General features: G+C 35.8%; 3 protein-coding genes across 6 annotated transcripts in view; 2 read left to right on the top strand and 1 right to left on the bottom strand.

Moving 5' to 3' along the window:
* Positions 1-3306: 3306 nt before the first annotated feature.
* Positions 3307-10011, top strand: LOC127171398 (ras-related protein Rab-9A). Of its 2 annotated transcripts, none has more exons than XM_051120048.1 (2): positions 3307-3414; positions 7742-10011. In XM_051120048.1, the coding sequence occupies exon 2, from the start codon at positions 7778-7780 to the stop codon at positions 8381-8383; it is 606 nt and encodes a 201-aa protein (XP_050976005.1). In that variant the 5' UTR covers positions 3307-3414; positions 7742-7777; the 3' UTR covers positions 8384-10011. The 2 variants fall into 2 exon arrangements, with proteins under 2 accessions (XP_050976005.1, XP_050975995.1); XM_051120038.1 differs by lacking the exon at positions 3307-3414 and adding an exon at positions 6443-6722.
* Positions 3414-5382, top strand: LOC127171342 (transcription elongation factor A N-terminal and central domain-containing protein). The gene has a single exon (XM_051119925.1). The coding sequence runs from the start codon at positions 3575-3577 to the stop codon at positions 4760-4762; it is 1188 nt and encodes a 395-aa protein (XP_050975882.1). The 5' UTR covers positions 3414-3574; the 3' UTR covers positions 4763-5382.
* A 477-nt stretch (positions 10012-10488) lies between the features above and the next one.
* gpm6ba (glycoprotein M6Ba) overlaps positions 10489-23299 on the bottom strand; it is a 57132-nt gene continuing 44321 nt past the window's right edge. For 2 of the 3 annotated variants that reach the window (XM_051119944.1, XM_051119937.1), the window contains exons 2-7: positions 20298-20484; positions 19439-19595; positions 16646-16814; positions 16287-16360; positions 15130-15195; positions 10489-12394 (exon numbers count right to left, since the gene is read on the bottom strand). In XM_051119944.1, the coding sequence (XP_050975901.1) occupies positions 12242-12394; positions 15130-15195; positions 16287-16360; positions 16646-16814; positions 19439-19595; positions 20298-20484 (806 nt within the window). In that variant the 3' untranslated portion in view covers positions 10489-12241. Of the gene's footprint in view, positions 12395-13156; positions 14773-15129; positions 15196-16286; positions 16361-16645; positions 16815-19438; positions 19596-20297; positions 20485-23299 lie in introns of those variants that run through there. The other variant, XM_051119952.1, reaches the window with a different exon arrangement.

Below are 23299 nucleotides of genomic sequence, written 5' to 3'. Positions count from 1 at the left end.
CATGCTAAATAATGACAACAACAATAGGATTATCAAGAAATATTTGCACCAAATTCCCTATCAACTTAAACCTAAACAAGTCTTTGTCTAGTCAAAACAAACAGGGTTATCCCTTGGTGGTGGTTTATACTGATTGTTTATGTGGAAGCAAATGTTTACGTTTTTGGTAGATGTTTTGTTTTTCTGCAGGATAAACAGCACAGATACAAGCATGGAGAATTATTTTAAACCTTTATAAAGGGGGGAAATGACATTATAAACCATACAACTGCAGACGTCAAGCTAACAGTAGCCAACAGCAATACTCATCTTCATTAACTGGGCCCAATGTGTTGAGTAACTTTCAGCAATTTCTCTCTTTTTCACTTTCACTCAAGGTCACACTCACAACAGCAGGGCTTCAGCTCTCCCCCTCCTCCTGTCTCACTCTATATCTGCCTGTGAGAGTCTATCCTCAACTCACTCTCTCTGCCTGTAGGACCAGAAGCTTGTCTCACTGCATCTGCCTGTGAAGATTTAAACATCATCATCTTCCAGCCTGGCCCTGTCTTGCTTCCACTTAAAGGCACAGTTCACCAAGGCATCATTCCAAACCTGGATAACGTTATTTTTTTGGTTACAATTTATTTTATAAATAAATATAGACTGACTAGAAAACGGAAAAATGTCAGGACACTCAATATGTTAATGAGTTAATCATTTCTGGACCATACAAAATACATTTTTAAGTTTGATTTGAGCTCATTTAATTTACACAAAATGCATCATTGTTGAGATAAACAATTGCGTGAAAACATGATCTGGATAAACAATTTCGCCATTTGGAAAAGAGGCTGTGGATTGTCATGTTGACATTCCAATCCGTGAAACTGTGATTCTATCAGTAGAAGTGTGTAGGCCTGTTCCTGGTTCTCACACTTATTACGATCATCATCAACAACAATGGATTTACCCTTGTCTTAATCTAGGACAAAATCTAGGGCTAACAACAGGATAAACTAGTTAGACTGTCTTATCTCACCTAATAAGTTTAAAGTCCACAGCATTTTTCCACCACACAGACGCGTAAGCACACTCTTACAGTCATTTGGAAACACAATAATCTTGGGATGAAGCCATAAAAAAACACCTAATCTGTGCAATCCAAAACTACTAATTGAAGATTTTATGGCATCATATTTAGAATTATGATGACAGGACAAAGTTGAATAAATGTTATACAATGGATTGTGTTTACAAAACAGTGGAATTAATACACTGACAGTGTAAGAATTGAAGTAGTGCAAGTAGCCAGTGCAAAATGTACAGTAAGAGAATAAATACCAAACAACAGTGTTCTTGCATTTCTTATAATACTTGTAGCTAATGTGTTTAAATATAATCCTGAAATGTACAAAAAAGACCCAGAGCTGGACCCAGGAGGAAATGAAAGTAGTGTTAAAATAATCTACAGGAAATAAATTCTGTGCCATGCTGTGCACTGTTATCTGAAGACTGCAGAATTTTACTCAAGGGGAAAGGTCATGCAGTTTCATACACTGACAAATCTAAATGAACTGGTATTGTTGAAGTCAACAATATTATTTAATATTGTTGAATAAATCTAAATGCATTCATGTATAACACCAAAATTACTTTATATGGATGAAATGATGTAGAAATATATGTTTAAAGTAACATTTGCAGGTTACCATGTTTTGTAGTGCAGCTGTATGACAATACGTCCTTCTGCAAGTGCAGGCATGTCAATGCATGCTACTCTTTATAGTGGAATGTACAACAGCTTTGTTGACATCTGAGTAGAATTTAGTTTGTAGACATCTGGTCGTAGATCAGTGCCTGTAAACCAACCACTGCCTGGAATACCACACCAGAGCAAGCAGGAAATGACAGTATTTGTGTTATTTCCTCATGGGTCTGAACGCAGAACCATGAATAAAAACTAAGGTTGGATCCCCCTCTTGTGGTTTGTGAACTAAACAAGAGTACAAAGCTCTGTAACTTTCCATTCAGTCTCAAAGTTGAGAGTAAGCAAATAAATACTAACAACTGGGACCCCAGACTTAAAAACAAAACAAAACAAACAAACTCTCTCTATAGGGAGAACTGGAATACATGGGAGCTGGTGCAGCTCCACCCAAAAGTCTAAACAGATAGGGAGTTTCATTGGGAAATAACAAAAAAGACAATTTTGAAAGAAGAAAGAAAATCATTGCATTGTACTCTCAGGTTATGCCTGTTGATAAGAAAAAAGTGCCTAAAGACCAAAAGACTGCGCTCTTTTATTACGTGAGCAACAATACACAATGAGCCACTCCGGATATAACAAAACCCCCTGTGAGTTTTTGTATTACTTTTTATTTCAAAATGAAAAAAATAGTGCACCTGTGACTGTTTATTGAAAGAAAACGTATACATATGTTTCATGCAAAAGTGAGACAAATCCATTAAACCCTCGACTGTTAACCGGGTCATTCTATAATTAGGGGTACATTTAGAATTTGACAATGTGAAGAAAACAGTTTTCCGGTTTCCCAAAAACCCAAACATGACCTTACATAGCTGCTTTGAAACAATCAAGTGCTATATCCACCTTATTTTTCCCATAAGAGTGGGTGCAGTCATTTGTAAATTTTTTTGTGTCTGGCTTCCGATCTCATCCACTTCTAGCTATTTTTAGCTGCACAAAAAGCTTGTTTTGCTGCTTGATATTACAAACTGGGGTGTCTTACCATATTATTTTAACATATTATCTTAATTATGAACACACTGGTTTGTAGAGCAAACTGTTTTACCATTTACTGAACTTAGATATTCTTCTCGTTATTTCCCTATGGCGGATTAAGAAACAGACATCTAACACATTACCAGAAAACAGCTTACTTCCACATTGAAAAATAAGGTTGATAGATAAGGGTGATCTGTAGGAATATGTGCATAAAATACCATCTATGTTTGCTACTATCCACCATGTTACCTTTACTGGGTAACACAGTTGACAGGTAACTTAGCTGACATTTTTAGTGTTTTGGGCCTATACTCAACATGGAAACCTAGAACCTAGAACTACTGAGCATATGGTATGTTTAGAAATACAAATAATAATTTAATAAAAACGTACATAATATAACACAAAGTAATGTTATAGATGTACATTATGATTTTAATGAAAATATAAAAACGTAGATGCTATGTTAATACAGTTAATGTTGGAAGTACGCCTTCGCAGTCTGAAAAGGGCATTACTGAAAGTTTTTCATGCCTGCATTTTAAAGACGTAATTAAGCAAGTACGCCCTCTATGGGACGGATGTGCTACGTAAACGTGTCAGACATGGCGGAAGCATTGCGAGCTCTCTCTTTCAAAAGGGTTGTACTGTTGAATGTTATAACAAGAAGAGACGTCTTTTTGAAGGTAAAGGCGTTGCGTTAGTCTGCAATTTATATATTTTTTATTTTATTCATATTTTGTAGCTTTTTTTTCTTATAAACGCATCTGGATGTAGGCTATAAACGCCGCTGCAGCCAACGGCAAAACTAATTCTTAGAAATGTTGGTTTAATGTAGAAGAGGTTATGAATACTAAAGAGATTATTCATTATGCTACACAAATAGAGAAGCTGCACAACGATGGCAGCTATGAAGATACTATATCATTATTGACAGACTTGAGCAACACATGTGTCACGTTAGAGCAGATGCAGACTACAGACATTGTTAAGGTCCTTTATAAACTACTTAAGTTCTGTCCCGTTGTAAGTGCTAGAACAATAGCAAAGGGCTTGCTGTCAAAATGGAAGAAGTTGCACAAATTGTCATCTGTGCTGAAAAATAATAACAAAGACATGTGGGAAGACAAGGAACTAGAAACACTTGACCTGCCTAATGTAGAAATGTCCTTAAAAATTCCATCTGTAACCAATGGATCTCAGCATTTAAATGAAAAGGGGAATGAGAATCAAGCGTTTAAGTGCAACACAGATCAACATGATATAACAAAGGATGTAAAGCAGGACAATTGTGATTCATGCTTAAATAAAACGTCTTCTGAAAAGCCTTGTCCAGCAAAAGAAGCTGCAGAATCTGTTCATCTACAATGTGAGGAAGAGAGTATCACTCAAGCTGCAGCATCACATAGTAGATCTAACACAGAGAAAGATTTTCAAACCTCAGTTCTTCTAAACACCAGTCAGCCTAGCACTTCCTCTGACTCTATGGCATTGAGATCCAAATGTGTCCATTTGATTCTCCAGGCTCTTACGTTAAATCAGCAAATAGACTCTGATTTTATGGATAAACGCAAAGCCCTTGCTGAGGACATTGAAGCACATGTTCAGGCTCTTCATGGACGAAACCAGCTTAAGTACAAGTCCTGCATCAGGAGCAAGGTGGCCAACCTAAAGAACCCAAAGAACCCTCATCTGTGCCAGGGCCTTATATCAGGACATCTAACTCCAGAAGCATTTGTCCGGATGTCTGTGGAGGAAATGGCAGGAGAGGAACTTCGAAAGATTAGAGAAGGTTACACAACTATGGGCATCAGTGAGCACCAGTTACCAGAGGCAGTGGAAGGGACACCCACAAATAAAGTTCGCTGTAGGCGCTGTGAGAGTTTGGACTGCAGGGTGACACAGATCTCACGAGGGACACTCTTCTTGCCATCCTGGGTACGGAGTGGAAGTGCTGATGATGATTCGATGACTTTTATGACGTGTACTAATTGTGGAGAGCAGTGGTACCATAGCAGCTGGGTTTGCCTTTGAGCAAGTGTATATGTATAGATAACTGTAATAAAGATGAATAGCAGTACTATTTGATCTTTTTGTGCACAGTTAAACATTTTTTTCAGTTTTTTTTTTCAGTTTTTATTTCAGTTAGATCAACTTACTTGTGTCCTTTGGTGCCGTGGCATGAACCCTCATAATTCATTTAGGTAAGATACTTAAATGCATAGTTTTTAGTGCAGAAAACACACTTTTGCACTAGGACCATCAAAACACTGCAACACATTTTTTTTAAAAAAAAGAAATATAACCATTCAAAATGTTAGACCATTCAGGTTTATTTTGACCTGGGTATCAACTGAGGCACATGATGTTATGAAGATTTATTTTTGATCTATGAGTTAGATTCTCGAAAATAATTTTGTAAAATATCTTTAGCCTTTTTACAAACACATTTTATATCTTACAAACACACTTTGAAAAGGGTTCATATTAATGAACTGTTCTAGAAAAATCTGTCTTTGTCATATGAAAGCAAAGGTTTTTGCAATTAAATACATCTTGTTCTAGAATAATTCTAAAGTCATGTTTATTTTTTTATTTTATCTTGTCTTGTTTGAAAAATATGTAGATTTCCTAATTTTATCAATTCAGTTTTTGAGTAACTGTTATTTACATAAAGTTTAAAGCAGTTTAATTAAATCAATTTTTGTTTTGAGCTGAGTAATTCAGATTATATATTTCAGTAATATATTCAACTGATGGAAAACAAATCGCTTGAATATATGGTGCAGTAATATATTTATTAAACATTTGTCACTTTCATTAACTTCATACATCATTTGTTAAATAGTTTCTATTAACTACTTTATCGGTTAATAAAGATTACTTAAACTGTGACTAGTACTATGATAATAACTACTGTAATTTGACACACTTCCTCTGCAATCTCTTTCAGAGATCATGAGTTTGATCTTTGCTACTCTATAGTAAACGAATGCATGAGAACCAGAAATGTTACTTTCAGATCACCCAAAAAAAGAGGAAGCACAAACCATGCAGCATGAGCCAAATGTGATCTTGTGTCCAGGCTCAGCAAACATGTGACAGAAAGTGTGCCACATGCAGAGAGCATGTGACCTGGTAATCTGCCAAAGATAGGGTCTAAAGGCTGATTTATTTGGATGCCTCAGTCCAGACAATGTATTTTATGCACTCAGATATTTCACTCAGCGTTGCTGAGGATGAAAACAGAAACAAACAAAAAGACAGGAAAATGGGTTTTATATAGGCCATGTTGTTATTAGCCAGAATTAACCCTTGATATGTTTAGACTAACTACAGATTTAACCTCATCTTGAACCTTCTGTTAGATTTAGTGCTTTCATTCAAGTTATCACTTGACTTATATTACCATGGTATGTGTAGGGCTATAGCTTGCAACATTCCATGTTTTAGATATTCCATGATGAGGCAAACATTATTGTAGTTAATCTTTAAGATTACATTATGTCCTCTTGCACAAGTTCTAACCAGCTCTACGCTTTATGATGTAATGACATGTTGATATTATATTGCTGTGTAAACTAGAGAATTTGTACAACTAGCAGGAACAACATTTGGTTAGTGACTCGCTGATAATGCTGTCGTCAATCAGAGACGGTTAATAATTAATATCATATGCCAACCAAATATTAAAGGGAAAGGCACTTTAAAGAGCATATATTTAATTTACAATGAACCTTTCAAACATAGTTATCCGTATCAGGTTGACCTCAGTTATGAAACTAACTTCATTCATTTCAGTGTTGTTTTATTAACTGGTTTCACCTTACATGTCTTATAAATGAGTACTATGTCATATGAGCTTCAGTAGCTTGTTTGGCCAGCCCAGGGCGCCATGTCTTGGAGACGCTCCATACAGTGGAGATGCTGGTTGTACTTTACGGAATGGCGCTGCTAGCACAGCACTTCGATACTCATTGCTGAACTCTTAACGGTAATGTATTATTCTTAAACTAACGGTTTGTTCCCCGCGCAACAGATGTTTTAAATCTACTTAATGCAATGTGTAGAAATTGGCAGGACCTTTAAAGCAATGATGGCGCTGTTAAGAGCGTCACAAATCTGCCGGTTTGATCATGCGATTGAATGGAACGCCGTCACTTTCTTTTTCTCCTACACTGAAGCGATGTCTTGCCACAACATTACCTTGCCTTTTACGATTTGCTTAATGACGGGAAAACAGTCGGATTGTAACAGTTCTTCAGCTTGTCACTGATTAACTTCGCTATCGAGAAAAATGGGCTTGACTTCAACCTACGTCGTATATCAAGATGTTTTCTGCTGTAAATGCGTGAACAGCGCTGTCTGGATGTTAAATGTCTGCTATAAAATAACAGCCCAGACTTACGTTTCATCTAGCTTTACATCGTAAATCTGTTATTTCCTATAGTTCTTCAACATGTTCAGATTCGTTCGTTGTCAGTCTCATGTGATTCTGTTGTGAAAAAAGTTATAGGGATGTAATAAGTTCAACTTTGATTACACAGTGATTCCTTACATTGTGAGTTTTATTTTATGTTTTCCGTATACTAAGTTATGCGGACAGGAAAATCCATGAAGATGTGTCTCACATGATCAGTGCTTCCAGGGCTCCAATGAATGGACTCCTGTCATAAGACATTACTAAACAGAAATATTACTATTTCTGTGAGGAACAATGTATGGTGCCAAAGGGTTCATCAGAACTTTGTAAATATACTATTAACTTTGACCCAAGCCATGCTGATTTTAAGTCACACTGGCATTAAAAGGTATTTAGGCTAGTAGGTTACTCTGAAACTCACCATGAGACATGTTTTCTAGAACCAGCCTGTACACATAACAGGCAGTTACCTCACCTCTTACAAAAATCCTACTTAAACTAAGGCTTTTCTATGGTAGGCCTGCATTTTGTTGACTTCAAAGTGAGAAGACATGCCTTTCAAAGCTTGCTAATTCTGATTTTCTTTTCAGGTCTCTGGGTGAGGTAACCTACGAAAGTTATTGATCATGACCACCAAATCGTCTTTGTTAAAAGTGATTCTGTTGGGGGATGGTGGTGTGGGAAAGTCCTCCCTCATGAACCGGTATGTCTCCAACAAATTTGATTCACATCTGTTCCACACGATCGGTGTAGAGTTTCTAAACAAAGAGCTGGAGGTGGATGGTCACACGGTCACTCTACAGATCTGGGACACAGCAGGCCAGGAGAGGTTCAGAAGTCTCCGAACGCCCTTTTACCGTGGCTCTGACTGCTGTCTGCTTACGTTTAGTGTGGATGATAATCAAAGTTTCTTGAACCTCAACAATTGGAAGAAAGAGTTTGCATACTACGCAGATGTCAGGGACCCAGAGAAATTTCCGTTTGTTGTTCTAGGAAACAAAGTAGATGTGACGGATCGTCAGGTGTCAATGGAAGAAGCTCAAAGGTGGTGTCAAGAGAATGGTGGATATCCATATTTTGAAACAAGCGCAAAGGATGCCACTAATGTCTCAGCTGCATTCGAGGAAGCAGTTAGACGTGTGCTGTCATCTGAAGATCGTGCAGAACACCTGCTGCCCACAGACACTGTTGACCTGTGCAGGAAGCCACGAGCGAGTGGTTCATGCTGTTGATGCTATGTAATAATAATGAACACAAGTGAAACACTCCTTATGTGTTAGCGAAAAAATGCGTACTCATCAGTTCTCAACAGCTGATGCCAGAAAAACTTCAAATTTCATAATGTCTGTCATTGCAGAGTTACAACGTCTTGAACACTTGTCTTGCTTTTAACAATGAACATACTTATGCATTCCTATGCTATTGTTTCAAAGCACTGGATCAGATTCTTATGTGCTTTAGGTTGCCTATATTATGAATGTTGGTAAACCAAACAGGGATCACTGAGATCCTTTAGCACTCACACTAGTTCTAACGCTGTTTACAGTTGAGAAATAAACATCAGCTGTTACATTCATGAACACTAGAACATATTCAAAAGTGTTTTGTCTCATTTTCTGAGTGTACATGTGTTACTTTAAGTGCCTTTAGCACAGGTTTGTTTGTGTGTCTTATTTAACAGTGTTGCGTGACAAGACATTTTGGAATGTCTTTCAGTCATGAAGTGTGATTTTGTAGCATATTTGTAAATATATTTTGTATTAATTACCACTTTAATTTCAACGGGGTTTGGGTCTCTCACTGATACTCTTAATTTATCAGAGCTAACAATTTATTTTTTGAGTATGCAAGAATATAAATGCTGAGTACTGAAATGATACCATTTTAAGACATTTAAGGGTAAATTTTATTTGTCATGGACATAATTTCTGTCACAAAATGATTCTTACAATAATTCTGCATGCTAATCCAAGTTTGCTACATTTGTGTGTATTGATAAATACATCATTGAAATTAAAAGTATTTGATTATTGATTATCCTCTTTATTATTTTTATTTATTTATTGTTATACTATCCACAGTTTTATTTTGGTGCAATAAAAAGATGAACAGAAAGAAATTTTCCACCCCAAAATTAAAGTTTACTGAAAAGATGTAGACAAGTTTGTTGGTTCATGGGAAAAGATTTAGAAAAATTCAGTAGTACATCACTTGCAAACCTAATTAAGCTCATCAGCTCGACCTGAAATGTGTGTCAGACAAAGGAGACATAAAATGTGCAGTATTGGGGGGCTTCATGAATGTGACTGAGAATCAATGCCATCTATTCCAGGGGTGCTCAATCATGTTCCTGGAGATCTACCTTCCTGCAAGGTTCAGCTCCACCCCTGATCAATTACAGCTCGTTTGAATTTAACTTACAGTTAAGCATTTCTTAATGATGGATTACTTTTGGAGTACTGTGTGTTTCTGTCAGCTATTTGGACTCTCATTCTGATGGCACCCATTCACTGGAGAGCATTAGTAAGCAAGTGATGCTAATTCTTAAAATATGTTCCTATGAAGAAACAAGCTCATCTACATCTTGTATGTTTTCAGCAAATGTTCATTTTTGGGTGAACTATCTGTTTAAAGGGATAGTTAACCCAAAATTGAAAATTCTGTCATTAATTACTCACCCTCATGTCGTCCCAAACCTGTAAGACCTTCGTTCCTTTTCAGAAACACAAATAGAGATATTTTTGATGAAATCTGAGAGCCTTTTGACCCTACATCAGCAGCTCCACACCCATGGAATAGAAGAAATTGTTCAATAAAGTCATTTATTTTTTGTTGTTGTTGTTTTCTTTGTGCACAAAAAGTATTCTTCATAAAATTACGGTTTGAACCACAGATTTAACAAACTATTTTAACAATGTTTTTACTACCTTTCTGGGCCTTTAAGAGTCAGAGAGCTAATGGATTTAATCAAAAATATCTTAAGTTGTGTTTTGAAGATGAACAAACTTCTTCGTGGTTTGGAACGACATGAGGGTGAGTAAGTATTGACAGAATTTCAATTTTAGGGTTAACAATCCTCTTATGGTCAACATCTTTAAGCATGGAACAAAATGGGGGCGCCACTTTCTCATTCCTACACCAGGTGGCGCAACTACAAAAAAAATGCACATTTAAAATGCACAAGCTGCAGAAGGATTTAAAACAGAAATGCTGATGGTCATTTGCAATACAGTGAAGTTTGCAATACTGTGAAGTTATAAGTTGGTATTGCCAAGATGTGAAGATGAATCTCTTGCACAGATGCTTTTAAAAATAATAATACACCCAAAACAGCACATATAGATCATAGAAAATATTTTACTAGAGAAGGTTACAAAAATCACTATACAGGATTCATAAAACATCTGACTTCAAATAAAATTGACTATGAAACATCTAAGACTACAATTTCCAATGACATACAGTGGTTTGCTTTTCGGGGAGAGGTGGGACAGTGTCAACTGTAGTTCATTAGAACAATGGACTACACTTCACTTATAGTACTGCAAAACAAAATGGATCTCTCCTTCATGCAATAATCAGGGAACAATAAAACATCCAGGCACACATCTTCTTTTTCAAAAACAGGGTAAATAGATCAACATCTTACACATCCCTGTAAGCTCCCTTTAACAGAACTGAACATACAGCAAGTAACATCATAATAATTGGTATTAAACAATTGTATATGTGGACAATACTAACATGCTTATATTTACAGAGACATTACAGAGAGGAATTATTTTAGTTAAAAGACAGATCAATAAAAAGAGAGTCATATTGTAAAAGTAGTAATAGAAAGAGAGCAAAACCAGTTAGGAAAAAGATACACTGCAAAAACAAGGCTGCATTATTTAACTGTAAATTCAAACCATTTTCAGAGTTTCACGTCCACATAGCAATAACTCACACAGAGGAGTCACAATCATCTCATTAAACTCATGGTAAACATCAATCTTGCCATAAAATACCTAGATTTATCAATAAAACTGAAGGAAAGTATATAACCTGTATAGCTGATGAGGGCAGTTTCTGTTAGACATTATTATTAGTAAATCATTTAGCAATGGTTAATTTTTTTTCATTAAACAAACATCTAAATTGTTCTGCCTGTCAGATTTATATTGGTCAGATGCTGTATTCAGAATATCATTTTAAAAGTTGTGTACTTGATAATGATACTCAAGATAAAACAAATTTGAGAAAACATCCTTTTAAGAGAAACTTTTTTTTTCTAGTGTATGTGTGTGTGGTGTGTGTGTGTGTGTGTGTTAATATACCTGCTTTCTATTACAAGATTAGTGCAATTTGTCAAGAACCAGTATTGTCCCCCACCCCCTCCAAAAAATAAAGTAAGAAAGAGAGTTGGAAATAGAGGTGAATTCAGAAATCTAAGATAGCCATAGAGACCACAGAAAGATTCTAAATAAACCGACATTTTTAATACACAACCTGGCACCCATAATTAAAAAAACAACAACATTCATTCACTTTCACACATTTATATATATTTATATATGTATAAAACACCAAAAAAAGGAAGTTCCTGCAAAATGTCTGTGAGGAGTTAGTGCAGACAGTCTATCATGTAAGCAGCGCTTCACCAAGACAATGCATCATAAAACCAAACATAACCCAGTTATAACCATGACTCTGCACTGTACATACATTTTCAACCAATTCAAAAATACTTGCAAAATGACAGTACGATACTAGAATACATACACTTTTATACCAGTGGTCATTTTTACCATGAAGTAGACGAGCAAAACACATCATATCACCATTAACTGCATGATTCCACTCATCATTTGTTACAGATGTTCAATAACTTGCCTGACATGTTTCATCATGATTATAACCAACTTATACGACTGTTATGATGTATAGTCAGGATAGCGCAGCGCTTAGCAGTGTTAGTTTGCGTAGTGTTTCATCTGAGAGTGGCAGGTGTGTGTGGATGTGTGTGTGTGTGTGTGTGTGTGTGTGTTTTGGTGTGGTCTAGAGCAGGTTAGATAGAGGTGGGGTAGATCAGAAGTCGGGAGAACTGTTTATGAGTAGGAGTTTAGACCCTCCTTAGAACGTGACTGCACATCCTGCAGCTCTTGATCATCTCTGGTTTTGATGTCCTGGTAGGCATGAGTCTGCTGACACAGTCCCTTGAGATAGGCCCAGTTTGCTGCCAGAATCATCAGGTAGTGAATCTGTGGACAGTAGAGAAGGGAAAGAGACAGACAAAGTGACAGAGAGGGAGAAAGACAGAGGAAGAAACAGGTGGAGGGAAGGATTAGTCATGAGTGGGTTAGTTAGCCAAAGCCAGCTATAAGAGTTAAGACAGTATTAATTAGATGCTCTAAGAATCACTTAAGTAACTAAATCTCAGTAAATTATTATAGCTGCACCTCAACATTAGTTCATAGGAATACACTGAAAAAAATTAACCAACTTTATATATATACACAGTTGAAGTCAAAAGTTTACACCCCCTTTCAGAATCATTAAAAAATGTTCATTATTTTACCAAAATAAGAGGGATCATACAAAATGCATGTTATTGTTTATTTAGTACTGACCTCAATAAGACATTTCACATAAAAGATGTTCACATATAGTCCACAAGAGAAAATAATAGTTGAATTTACAAAAATGACCTTTGTTTCGTTTGTTTAGTGATAGTTGTTCATGAGCCCCTTGTTTGTCCTGAACAGGCAAACTGCTTGCTGTTCCTCAGAAAAATCCTTTAGGCCCTACAAATTCTTTGGTTTTTCAGTCTTTCTGTGTATTTGAACCCTTTCCAGCAATGACTGTATGATTTTGAGATCCATCTTTTCACACTGAGGACAACTGAGGGACTCATATTTAACTTATTTAACTTTATTTTGTCATCTGGGAATCATGTACCTATCTTCTGTAGTCTCTGTACTAAATAAAAATATGATATTTAGGTAAATTAAGAAAAATCTCCATTCTGTTCAAAAGTTTTCACCCCCCGGCTCTTAATGCATGGTTTTTCCTTCTGGCGCATCAGTGAGCATTTGAATCAGTGTGAAAAGATGAATCTCAAAATCATACAGTCATTGTTGGAAAGGGTTCAAATACACAAAATCCTGGAAAACCAAAAAATCTGTGGGACCAAAGAAAGGGACTCTATCACTGTGGATCATTCAGGTAACAAGGGTTAAGAATCAAGGGGTTGTAAACATTTGCACAGGGTTATGTTTATAAATTCAACTATTATTTTCTCTTCTGGACTGTATGTAAACATCTTTTATGTGAAATATCTTCAGGTCAGTACTAAATTAACAATAACATGCTTTTTTATGATTTGGTATGTAAACCTCAAGACCTCAAGAAGAGGTCTTTTCATTTTTTATGCCAGTGTTATTTGGTTTCAGACAAACTGAACAAAAACCAGTTAGAACAATATAAAAATACACTTGAAATAAATGACATAGTCGTTTTACTTTTTTCAGTGTATCCAGCAATACATGAAATCTGGTTATTTTAAAAGTTAGCAGTTAGTAAAAAAAAGAACTACTGATATCCAACGATATGGGGCAAAAAACACTAATAACTATAAAATAAAGGGAAATGAACTTCTCCACAATAATTGTTTATTTCTGATTATTTCTGAAAACAGGAACTATACTGCATTGAAAATAACACAAAAGCCAATTAAACATATGCTGTCTGAATTCAATATTAAACATAATATTAAACTTAGTAGTAGTCGGATGAATCTAAAAAAGACTTTGAAAGACGGTGCCATTTTTAGAGTCAATTCCAAGACTGCAAAACATCTCTTAAGGAGTTAAAAAATACAGTCACACCCTTCACAGGTACATGTAGTATAGAGTAATAGTTTATGAGCATAAACACAACATTCCTAATATCTTTCATAACAGCAATAACTATGCCCTTCTCATCTACTGTACTTCACTTGCATTTTCTATCTGAATGGATTCTGGACTACTGGTGCCTCAGGGTGGATATGTTTTAATAGGGAGACATCATTACCAAATAGTAATATTTTCTAGTTTTAATCCTGTCCATTAGGTGTTGTTGGACTAACAGATAATTACATTTTCACTACTAGTTATTTTCTCATAAACTGTGAATAAGCTATGTTATTCTGGATTGGTCATAGGTGCTATACTTTATATAAATTCGTACCTAGGTAAAAATATATGTAAAACATTAGGTGAATATGATGTATTGTCCTTGTTTTGTCAAGCAATCACACCTTGTCAAATTAGTACAGAAACACAAAGATACAGATTATTTTAAAATTAGACAATGTCACAATACTATTAATATGCACTACACTGTCTATACATTAAGGTCCATGCTATAAACTAACAGTTCTCAATTTATTTCTCTCCTTTGCCTTTTTCCTGACCTATTTTCCTCACACAGTTCCTCCTTCTCTCTCTATCTCTTTCTCTCTGTCTCTGAGAGCAACTTTCACAGACTTTGCAGTTGCCCTTCTACAAAAAGCTCAAAACTTAGTGGTGTGACTGTGGTCGTAGCTCTTAAACTTCAACACTGCAAAGTTATACGTTGTGGCCATCACATAGATGAGCTGAATGAAAGAGAGACAAACCAGCGGGTGAGATCAAACATAGTTTTAGTTGTACAATAGCAACTTTACAATAGAAGTTGCACCACATCCTTCAAAAACAGAAAATACAATTTTCAGTTTTCAGTTTTGAAAATACAGTTTTCAGTTTTCTGTACAGTTCAATCTGTGGCTATAAAGATTTTAAACTGATGACGGGATTTAAGAATATAATACTATATTTTATAAATTTCTCTTCACAGAGGATTTTTTAAAGCTATTTGACATTTTAACATCAAGGAAAATTATTCTAGATATGAAATGGGTAAGAAAACAAGCATGAAATGAACAAGTAAACAAATTAACATCATAAACTCTTACCAGTGCGATCACAGTGGCTCCAGCTCCAGCACAGGCAACAATATAAAGATGATAGGACAGATAGAACTGAAATGAAAGTAGTTTATGAAATCCATTAAAAATAACTAACAGAGCTCACAAAAATGTAATATTACTCATTCAAAATAAAGTGTATGTATTATACTTAAGAAAAGAAAAGTAAGAAAAGAAAAGAATAAGAAAAGAAAAATAATATTTTTAAAGGATAAACAAGTCCGTCAAGATTAATAAAAGTCAACATTCCTTAAAAAGGTAATGTCTGTCAAAAGTCTGTCTTTAACCCTATAAAGCCTACTGTATCATATTTGATACACAAAGGGCTCTACATGATCAAAATGTGCTGTCAAACCTGTTGCACTATGTGCATTGTCTGATTGATGACTGGTAATTGTACAAACATTTACCTATAGGTCATGGTGCACAGGCTTTTCTTTTTTTTTTTGCTGTGAAATCTTTACTGATTTGTATAAGGTAAACCTAAGAATGACTTTGATTAATTTTAGTAATATTTCAAAATAACCATTTACTGAAGTGAAGTGACACAGGATTACTTGATTATCCATATATAATTTTTTGAAGAAATCATGTTCAAATATGACATCAGACTTTTGAGGGATGTTTGATCATTATTGTATTGCATTGCATTACATGTTTTGAAACTACAGAGCTTTGATTAAAAAACTAAGCATTTAAATATAATCTTTTTAAGACATATTATTGAATTTAGCAGTGACATGTATATCATTTATTAAATTTATATCAATTTATATAATTTAATGTAGTCAGTCAGCTATATTATTATAAAGACCTCATTGACTTGCATTATAAGCTATCTGAATTTCATCTCACTTTTTGAACATATAAAGTATTGCTTATTTTTGCTTAGTTTGGGCCTCCAAATTGAGCTGTTTTTTCCCTTCATATTCTCAGTGTTCTCATACAATATGAGCCATAAAAGCTCAACATAAACACATATGCAAGCTTTTTCTTTTAAAGTTTTAATAAACTACTTGATTAAAAAAAAAAAAAAAAAACTATTGTTTTATATTTTAGGCTTTACAGGTAAAAACATAAAAAAGAAAAGATCTTCCAGTCAGTGCATATGTGGTGATCTTCAGAGACAAATGAGGTATCTTTACCTCACTAGTATTGCAGATGTCACTTAGCGTGGAGCCACAGGCTTTACCAGGAGTAGCATTCCATGGGATGATTCCTGAAAATGATTACATGCATCACATACATTAATCTAAAAAGTTATAAGGACTGCTAAAGCAATACACTTGAATAATTATAGACTGATTCAGTAATGCCAGAGAACGAAACATCTGTTTGTATTTGTAAAAGGAAGTGTACACTAGTTAGCACTGACAGATTTATCTCAACAGCTGCATTCCATTAGAATAACTCACTTCTTACATTGTAAAGTGATGTTGACTTTGCAACTAAATATAACCAAGTATTATCCACTGATTTAGGATTAAGGAAGGTCAAGGTTTACCATACTGCCGCACATCCACACAGATGTTGTCCACGGAGGTGAGATTGGCAATAGGGGACTTCATAGCTCCACATGTGGTCCACATGTTATAAAACAGGAAAACGGGTACAGCAGAGAAGCCAAAGATGCCCAGCCATCCCAAGCCCAGAATGTAGGTAAGGAACACAAACTTTTTAAAAAAAAAAGAGACGGTTGTGGCAGTTAGCCTCTCATGTTCACATTTCCATTCATTTTCCATATATCTAATATTGTGATGACTAGAATAATGCCAGTTTTTAAATCCTGCAGTGCACACAGTATGAATGTGACCCAGAATCATGACCTATTTACCAACGGATCACCTTGGATCTGTTGCCACTTGATTATCACAGTCACTCGTGTTAACATACAGACCTTTTTTTCAGACTAATACATGACATATGCACACATAGCCTTAAGGCTTTAAAGATGGATGCTACTAAACATCTGCAGCAATTAAAGCAATTGGGGTATGTAGCACTGATCATGCCAGATCGGTCCTCAAGGGCTGGAGTTGGCCTATGTATGTATAGTGGGCGTATTTGTGTGTGAATATGCCAAATATGCCATGTTTATGGATGGGAAGAAATGCATTCGTATGAGCGTACATGCATAAGCGTATTTGTTAAACATGCCTATGGCGATATATCTGCAAAATGCAAATTACAAGTTTCATTATATAGGTTGTTCTATGTATCGCAACAGTTTGGAACGTGAGTGGCCCTAAAGGGCTAATATTTTATTGCGTTTGAAAATAATGTACCACCTACACTAAACCCTGCCGTATACGTAACCGATAGTGTTAAAGGCATAGTTCTCCCAAATATGACTTCATCTTTGGAACACAAATTAATATATTTTTGATGAAATTTGAGAGCCTTCTGACCCTCCATAGACAGCAAAGGTCCTACCACAGTCAAGGCACAGAAACGTCGTAAGGGCATCATTAAAATGGTCCATGTGACATCAGTTTTTCAACTGTAATTTTACAAAGCTATGAGAATACTTTTTTGTGCACAAAGAAAACAAAAATAACTTTTTTTGACCATTCTTCTCCTCTGCGTCACCCTAGTGCCATTATGGAGAGTATCACGAAACATGCACATGGTGCTGCTGACATAGAATATGCATGTGCTGCACCTTGTTTACATGCAGAGAAGAAGAGTTGAATAAACAATTGTTGAATAAACTCATAATTTTTGTATTCTTTGCACACAAAAAGCCCGCATTTACACTGCATGGTTCAAGTGACCCAATTCCGATTTTTTTCCTCCCATGTAGCATATTTTAGATATGGCCCACAACCATGTAAGCAGGAAAAAATCACATGGATTCTGATATTCTCTGATCGGTTTCAGGCCTCATTCATATGTGAAAATAAATCAGATATGCATCGGATACGTGCATTTGCGACAGTTTGGATATTCCCCTGTAAACGCGTCACTGAAAAGTGAGTTTTTTAAAACATTTTGCGGTACAGACATACATGTAATAAATGAAACATCTCAGCAGAGTATTAATTTTGTTCATTTGTGTTAAATAGAAGTCAATCTGATGCTGAAATGTGCTGCTTTTGAAATCATGCTCAGTGCTCATTGCTGCTGTTGTCAGTGATGGCGGCTCAGTCCCATTGTGGAGACTCTTCCCATTCGTTCCATTAAAACCACACAATAAAATGCACACAAACATGTCCCTGCCCCTGACATACAATCAATGATAAACGCAATTAGTTTAACAAATATCTTTCACCTGATTATTCCACTCGCAAGCTTTCAGCGGAGCTGCGTACATAATAACTGTCCTGAAAAATTTGTACTAGGCTATAATTATTTTGATGTATACATGTAACAATTGCATTAAAAAGCTTACTATATAAATTCCATGTCAATAAATTAAACTCAATGTACTACTGAAATTGATTGTGATGTCATATACTCACCAAGTGCAGTGTAAATTGCACACTTTGGATACAAGAAATGTAAGCACGTTGTCCAAAAAATCAGATAAAGTCACAAAATTGGAATTGGTCATCAAGACCTGCAGTGTAAATGCAGCCTAAGTGTTCTCATAGCATCGTAATATTACGATTAAACCACTGATGGCACATGGACTGTATTACGGATGTCCTTACTGTGTGTCTGTGCCTTGACTGTGGTAGGAACCTTGCTGTCTATGGAGGGTTAGAAAGCTCTTGGATTTCATCAAAAGTATCTTAATTTGTGTCCCGAGGATAAAGGAAGGTCTTACGGAATGACATGGAATGACATGAGGGTGAGTAATTAATGACAGAATTTTCATTTTTGGGTGAATTATCACTTTAACAAAAGCAAATGTGACATAAAAACGCATTTGCTTAAACATTGATGCCATTTTAATTACTACAGTTTTTTTTTGTGCAGTGTTTGTACTTGAGCTCTACAAATACAATACAGTACCGGGTAAGATTCTGAGCAAGTTTATTCTGTCTAAACATATGGAGCTGGTTGTGTGATGCAAACATTAAAATGTGTTAGTATAAAAGTGTAAAAGTATCTGAGGCCATAATAACATTGTATTGTGCAAGGAACTGTGTGAAAATATGTCATTATTAATCAATAACCTGCCTCTGTAGCCATACTTTGTGTAAAAAGAAATATAAAAGTTGTTGGTGTTTTTACTGCCTCTAGCTGGAAACTTGAACTGAAATGTATGTGTAAGTACGTTTTTGGAGTTTTGCAGAAACATAGGAAGAGGAATGTTTTTCCAGTGAGGCTTGCATGTGCACACTGGCCTCACCATGGCACTGATGCAGCGTCCACACACAGTGGTCTTGAACTCGCTGTGCATCTCTTTGACAGCACTGGTGGTGTAGAAGCCCTCAGCCAACAGGATAATGCCATACAGGAAGAAGAAACAGGCGATTCCATAGATGATGTACTGCAAAATCTGAACCCTGTATAACAAAGGAGACATTTATCTATAGTGAACGTGTTCAAGTAAGAGATCTAGGGTTGGAATAAATCCCTCAACATTGTCTAATATTTATATGGACAAACAGAGAAAATCCAAACTTTTAATTTTCTTTTTTTTCTGGCTCTTGTTCCTTTCAAATTCCCATGCATGGACAGATATCAGCTTTGATGAAATGATACCAAAGTATAGTCATAGTTTATTTAAGATCATATTTGTTCCTGCTTAGTAAACAATTGTGGCAGTGATTAATTTGACTTCTATGTGGGGGATGCAGATGTACTCTTGGCAGATTTTTATCAGTGGTACTGTGTACAGGGCACTGACAGTAAAGATGCACACACACAGGAAATTAAAGGCAATAGGTCATTTGTTCCCAGTAAAGTTCCGGATGACATGATGGAACAGAAAGTACTGCCAGTTATTTGCTGGCTTTCTAGAGGTCATTACTCACCACAAAGTCACCCTTGAACATGTCATAGACATGAATGCAAACAGGTAGAAAGTCATAAACTCAAAATGTGCTTCTTTCCCTTTCATCTCTTCAAATATGCCTCTAATAATCATCACACCTCAATCAACTCACAGTAGAAATGTAAATAAATTAATACTTACCATAGGGAAGTTATTATTTATGGTATTTTGTGCATTTTAACAGCTGTTAAAGTTATACAAACACACTTACACATCAGTGAGAGTAGCATGGTCAGAGGTGATGCGAGAAAAGTGGTTTTCCACCATGGTCACAGTGCCCGTCAGTGCCACATGCCCACAGCCGCAGAACAGAGCCACGCCCGAAAAGCACAAGATGGTGGCCACCAAAGAGGCATAAGGGACGCCGCCCAGACACTTGATGCAACACTCGAAGCAGCCTGTAGGGGGAGAAAGAGAGATTCTGTGTTTTGTCGTAATTCACTATAGTAACTGCTACTTTCTAGCGTCTGTTACTTTGATTTTTTTATATTGTGCTTATTAATCAAGCACATTTTAAATGCTGTATTGGAACACTGAACATATTGAGTGTCAGGTGTATTATTCTTTGGATGTATTATTGCCTTTGATGCCCCAAGAGGTGAGATTCATGTCTTTGATGTCTTGACACCTCACTGCGACAGAATCATGTCAGATGAAATCAGCTGGCCATCCATGACAAGCCATCTTCACACTCACGTCATTTGACATGTGGTAAAACTGATGCACTCCAGGATGAAGAGTTTAATAACAGCCACTAACAAATTTTAAATGTTCAATGATCAGGTTCATGTTAACAATCATTATTTTACAAATACATCTACATCAATGATTTTTCATATGGTATTATATATAGCAACCATATGTATCAATATTTTGGTTATATGTGTTTAATATGTAACATCATATAAACAAAAATCTATTTTTAATACGTTTTTTAATACTTGTCTCTTAGATTAAATGGATAAATCTGTCCTTCAGCTGCCAGCAGTTCTCAGTTTCCCTCACCAAAGAATGCATGATCATGGGAGAAACACATAAGGACATATACACAGTTCATTTATTCTTCTTATCTTGAATATTCATGTATTATTGATCAAAATTGAAATTCTGTTCTATAGCTCCCTCAGACTCTCCCAAGGCTTTAAAAGCAGTTATGTTTGAAACAACACAGCTCATATCATAACAGTGATCTAGGTCAAAAGGTAAATGCTGTGAAGAGATGCAGTTACAGAGTATAGAAATCAATGGAACACGGTCAACCAGGGCCCACAACAAAAACCTGCACCGGGGCCCACATACCCTAGCCAAGGCCCTGAAAATGACTTTTATATTTACTTATATAATATCAACATGGATGGATGGACATGTACATGACATAAATGTTCAAAAATTTATTCATGTCCAAAAATGTATCACACATACATAAACATACATATTTGTATGGGCTAGATATATATGTTAAAACTTGAAATTGTTTCAGTTTTCGAATATGTTTCATACATGTTTTTTCCTCATACTGTATGACAATTATATTTCATAACTGAAAATGTAAAATAAGGACATATATGAATTATATTTGCATATGCCACTTTCTAGTACTTGTGAAATGCGGAATTCAACATTTGAATGATAATTTTGGAAAGACGGGAAAATGTATTTCTGTTCTCACTTTAGCACTACCCTTTTAAAATGTGAACATGTACATCCTAATTTTATACTTTACTCATGCCTTCTGAAGAGTGAGAAATATTCTGTGTGCAGAGAAGTCACTGCTGATTCATTTTGTTCTCTGCCTATTTATCTTTTTCAAGAGACAATAAACAACACCAACTCCCCCACATGCATGAATAATGCATCATAGATGGACTGCAACTTATGATCTTAAGACATCTATGGTACACTGAAAAAGAGTGTTGAGTGTCTGCCTGAGGAACTATATTTTATTATCCATAAAAAAGCACTGTGCCTTTACTACGGTACAGTGATGGTATCAGATCAAGTTCAAGTTCATTTATTTATAAAACACATTTAAAAACAGCCACAAGGCTGACCAAAGTGCTGTACATAAAAATCTAATCCTAAATCTCACATAAAACAGAAATAAAACATATAAATTTAAAAGATCAAGGAATGACAGACAAGCATTCTAAAGACAGAGTAATAATCAAAGCCATACTGCATTGTAGTGAGAAAGGTGTATTAAAATGCCAGATCAAACAAGTGTGTTTTCACAAGGGACTTGAAAATGGAAATGGAAGGTGCAACTCTAATCTCTAGCGGCAGATTGTTCCATAACCGAGGCCCAACCACAGAAAAAGCTTGATCCCCTCTACGTTTAAGTCTGGATTGAGGGACTAAAAGAAGATTCTGATCACTGGATCTTAGACTTCCAATGGGAGTATAAAAATGCAACAGCTCTGAAAGATGACTAGGGGCTTGGTTATGTAAAGATTTGAACAATATTAAGAGAATTTTAAAATTAATTCTGAATTGAATAGACAACCAATGGAGGGCCCTCAGAATAGGGGTGATGTGGTCACGTTCATGACCATTTTGAAGGAATCTGGCAGCAGCATTTTGGACCAGTCGTGGATGAGTAATTTGTGACTTTGAAATACCGCAATAAAGTGAGTTACAGTAGTCTAAGCGTGAGGTGATGAAAGCATGTACAGCCATCTCTAAAGTTGTAACATTTAAAAAGTGTTTGATTTTAGACAACAATCGGAGTTGGTAAAAACTGGAACCAAGTACAGAAGATATATGTTTATCTAATTTTAATGACTCATCAAAAAGGACACCCAGATTGTGCACACGAAAAGATCTGTAGGCCGATGAGCTGGCCAAAACTAGGCTGGCAGCCTAAGAATGATCAGTAGGACTGAAAACAATCACCTCAGTTTTATTTTCATTTGATGTTAAAAAATTTAGCGCTAACCAAATTTTGACCTTGTCAGGGGTCGTGTGCGGGAAGGAGGAGCAAGGACGAGGAAATGATGAACACGTACTTTATTAGAATAATCCAAAAATGGGAACAGGAACAAACAGGAGCAGCAGGGGAAACCACAAGCCAACACGACGGAAACCAACATATTACGACATTAAGTAACATTATACGACAAGAACGGAAGATGAACAAGGATCAGAACCAAACTTATATAGGACAGCTAATGAGACAAGGACAGGTGTAAGTGATTAACTAATGAGTTCATAACA

This window comes from Labeo rohita, chromosome 1 (assembly GCF_022985175.1).
Source record: "Labeo rohita strain BAU-BD-2019 chromosome 1, IGBB_LRoh.1.0, whole genome shotgun sequence".
In the NCBI taxonomy this organism is placed as follows: domain Eukaryota; kingdom Metazoa; phylum Chordata; class Actinopteri; order Cypriniformes; family Cyprinidae; genus Labeo; species Labeo rohita.
This window is presented reverse-complemented; position numbering and strand designations above follow the sequence as displayed.

Bases quoted from the DNA above. Each gene is read 5' to 3' on its own strand.
- LOC127171398 (XM_051120048.1), top strand. From the start codon at position 7,778: ATGACCACCAAATCGTCTTTGTTAAAAGTGATTCTGTTGGGGGATGGT.
- LOC127171342 (XM_051119925.1), top strand. From the start codon at position 3,575: ATGAATACTAAAGAGATTATTCATTATGCTACACAAATAGAGAAGCTG.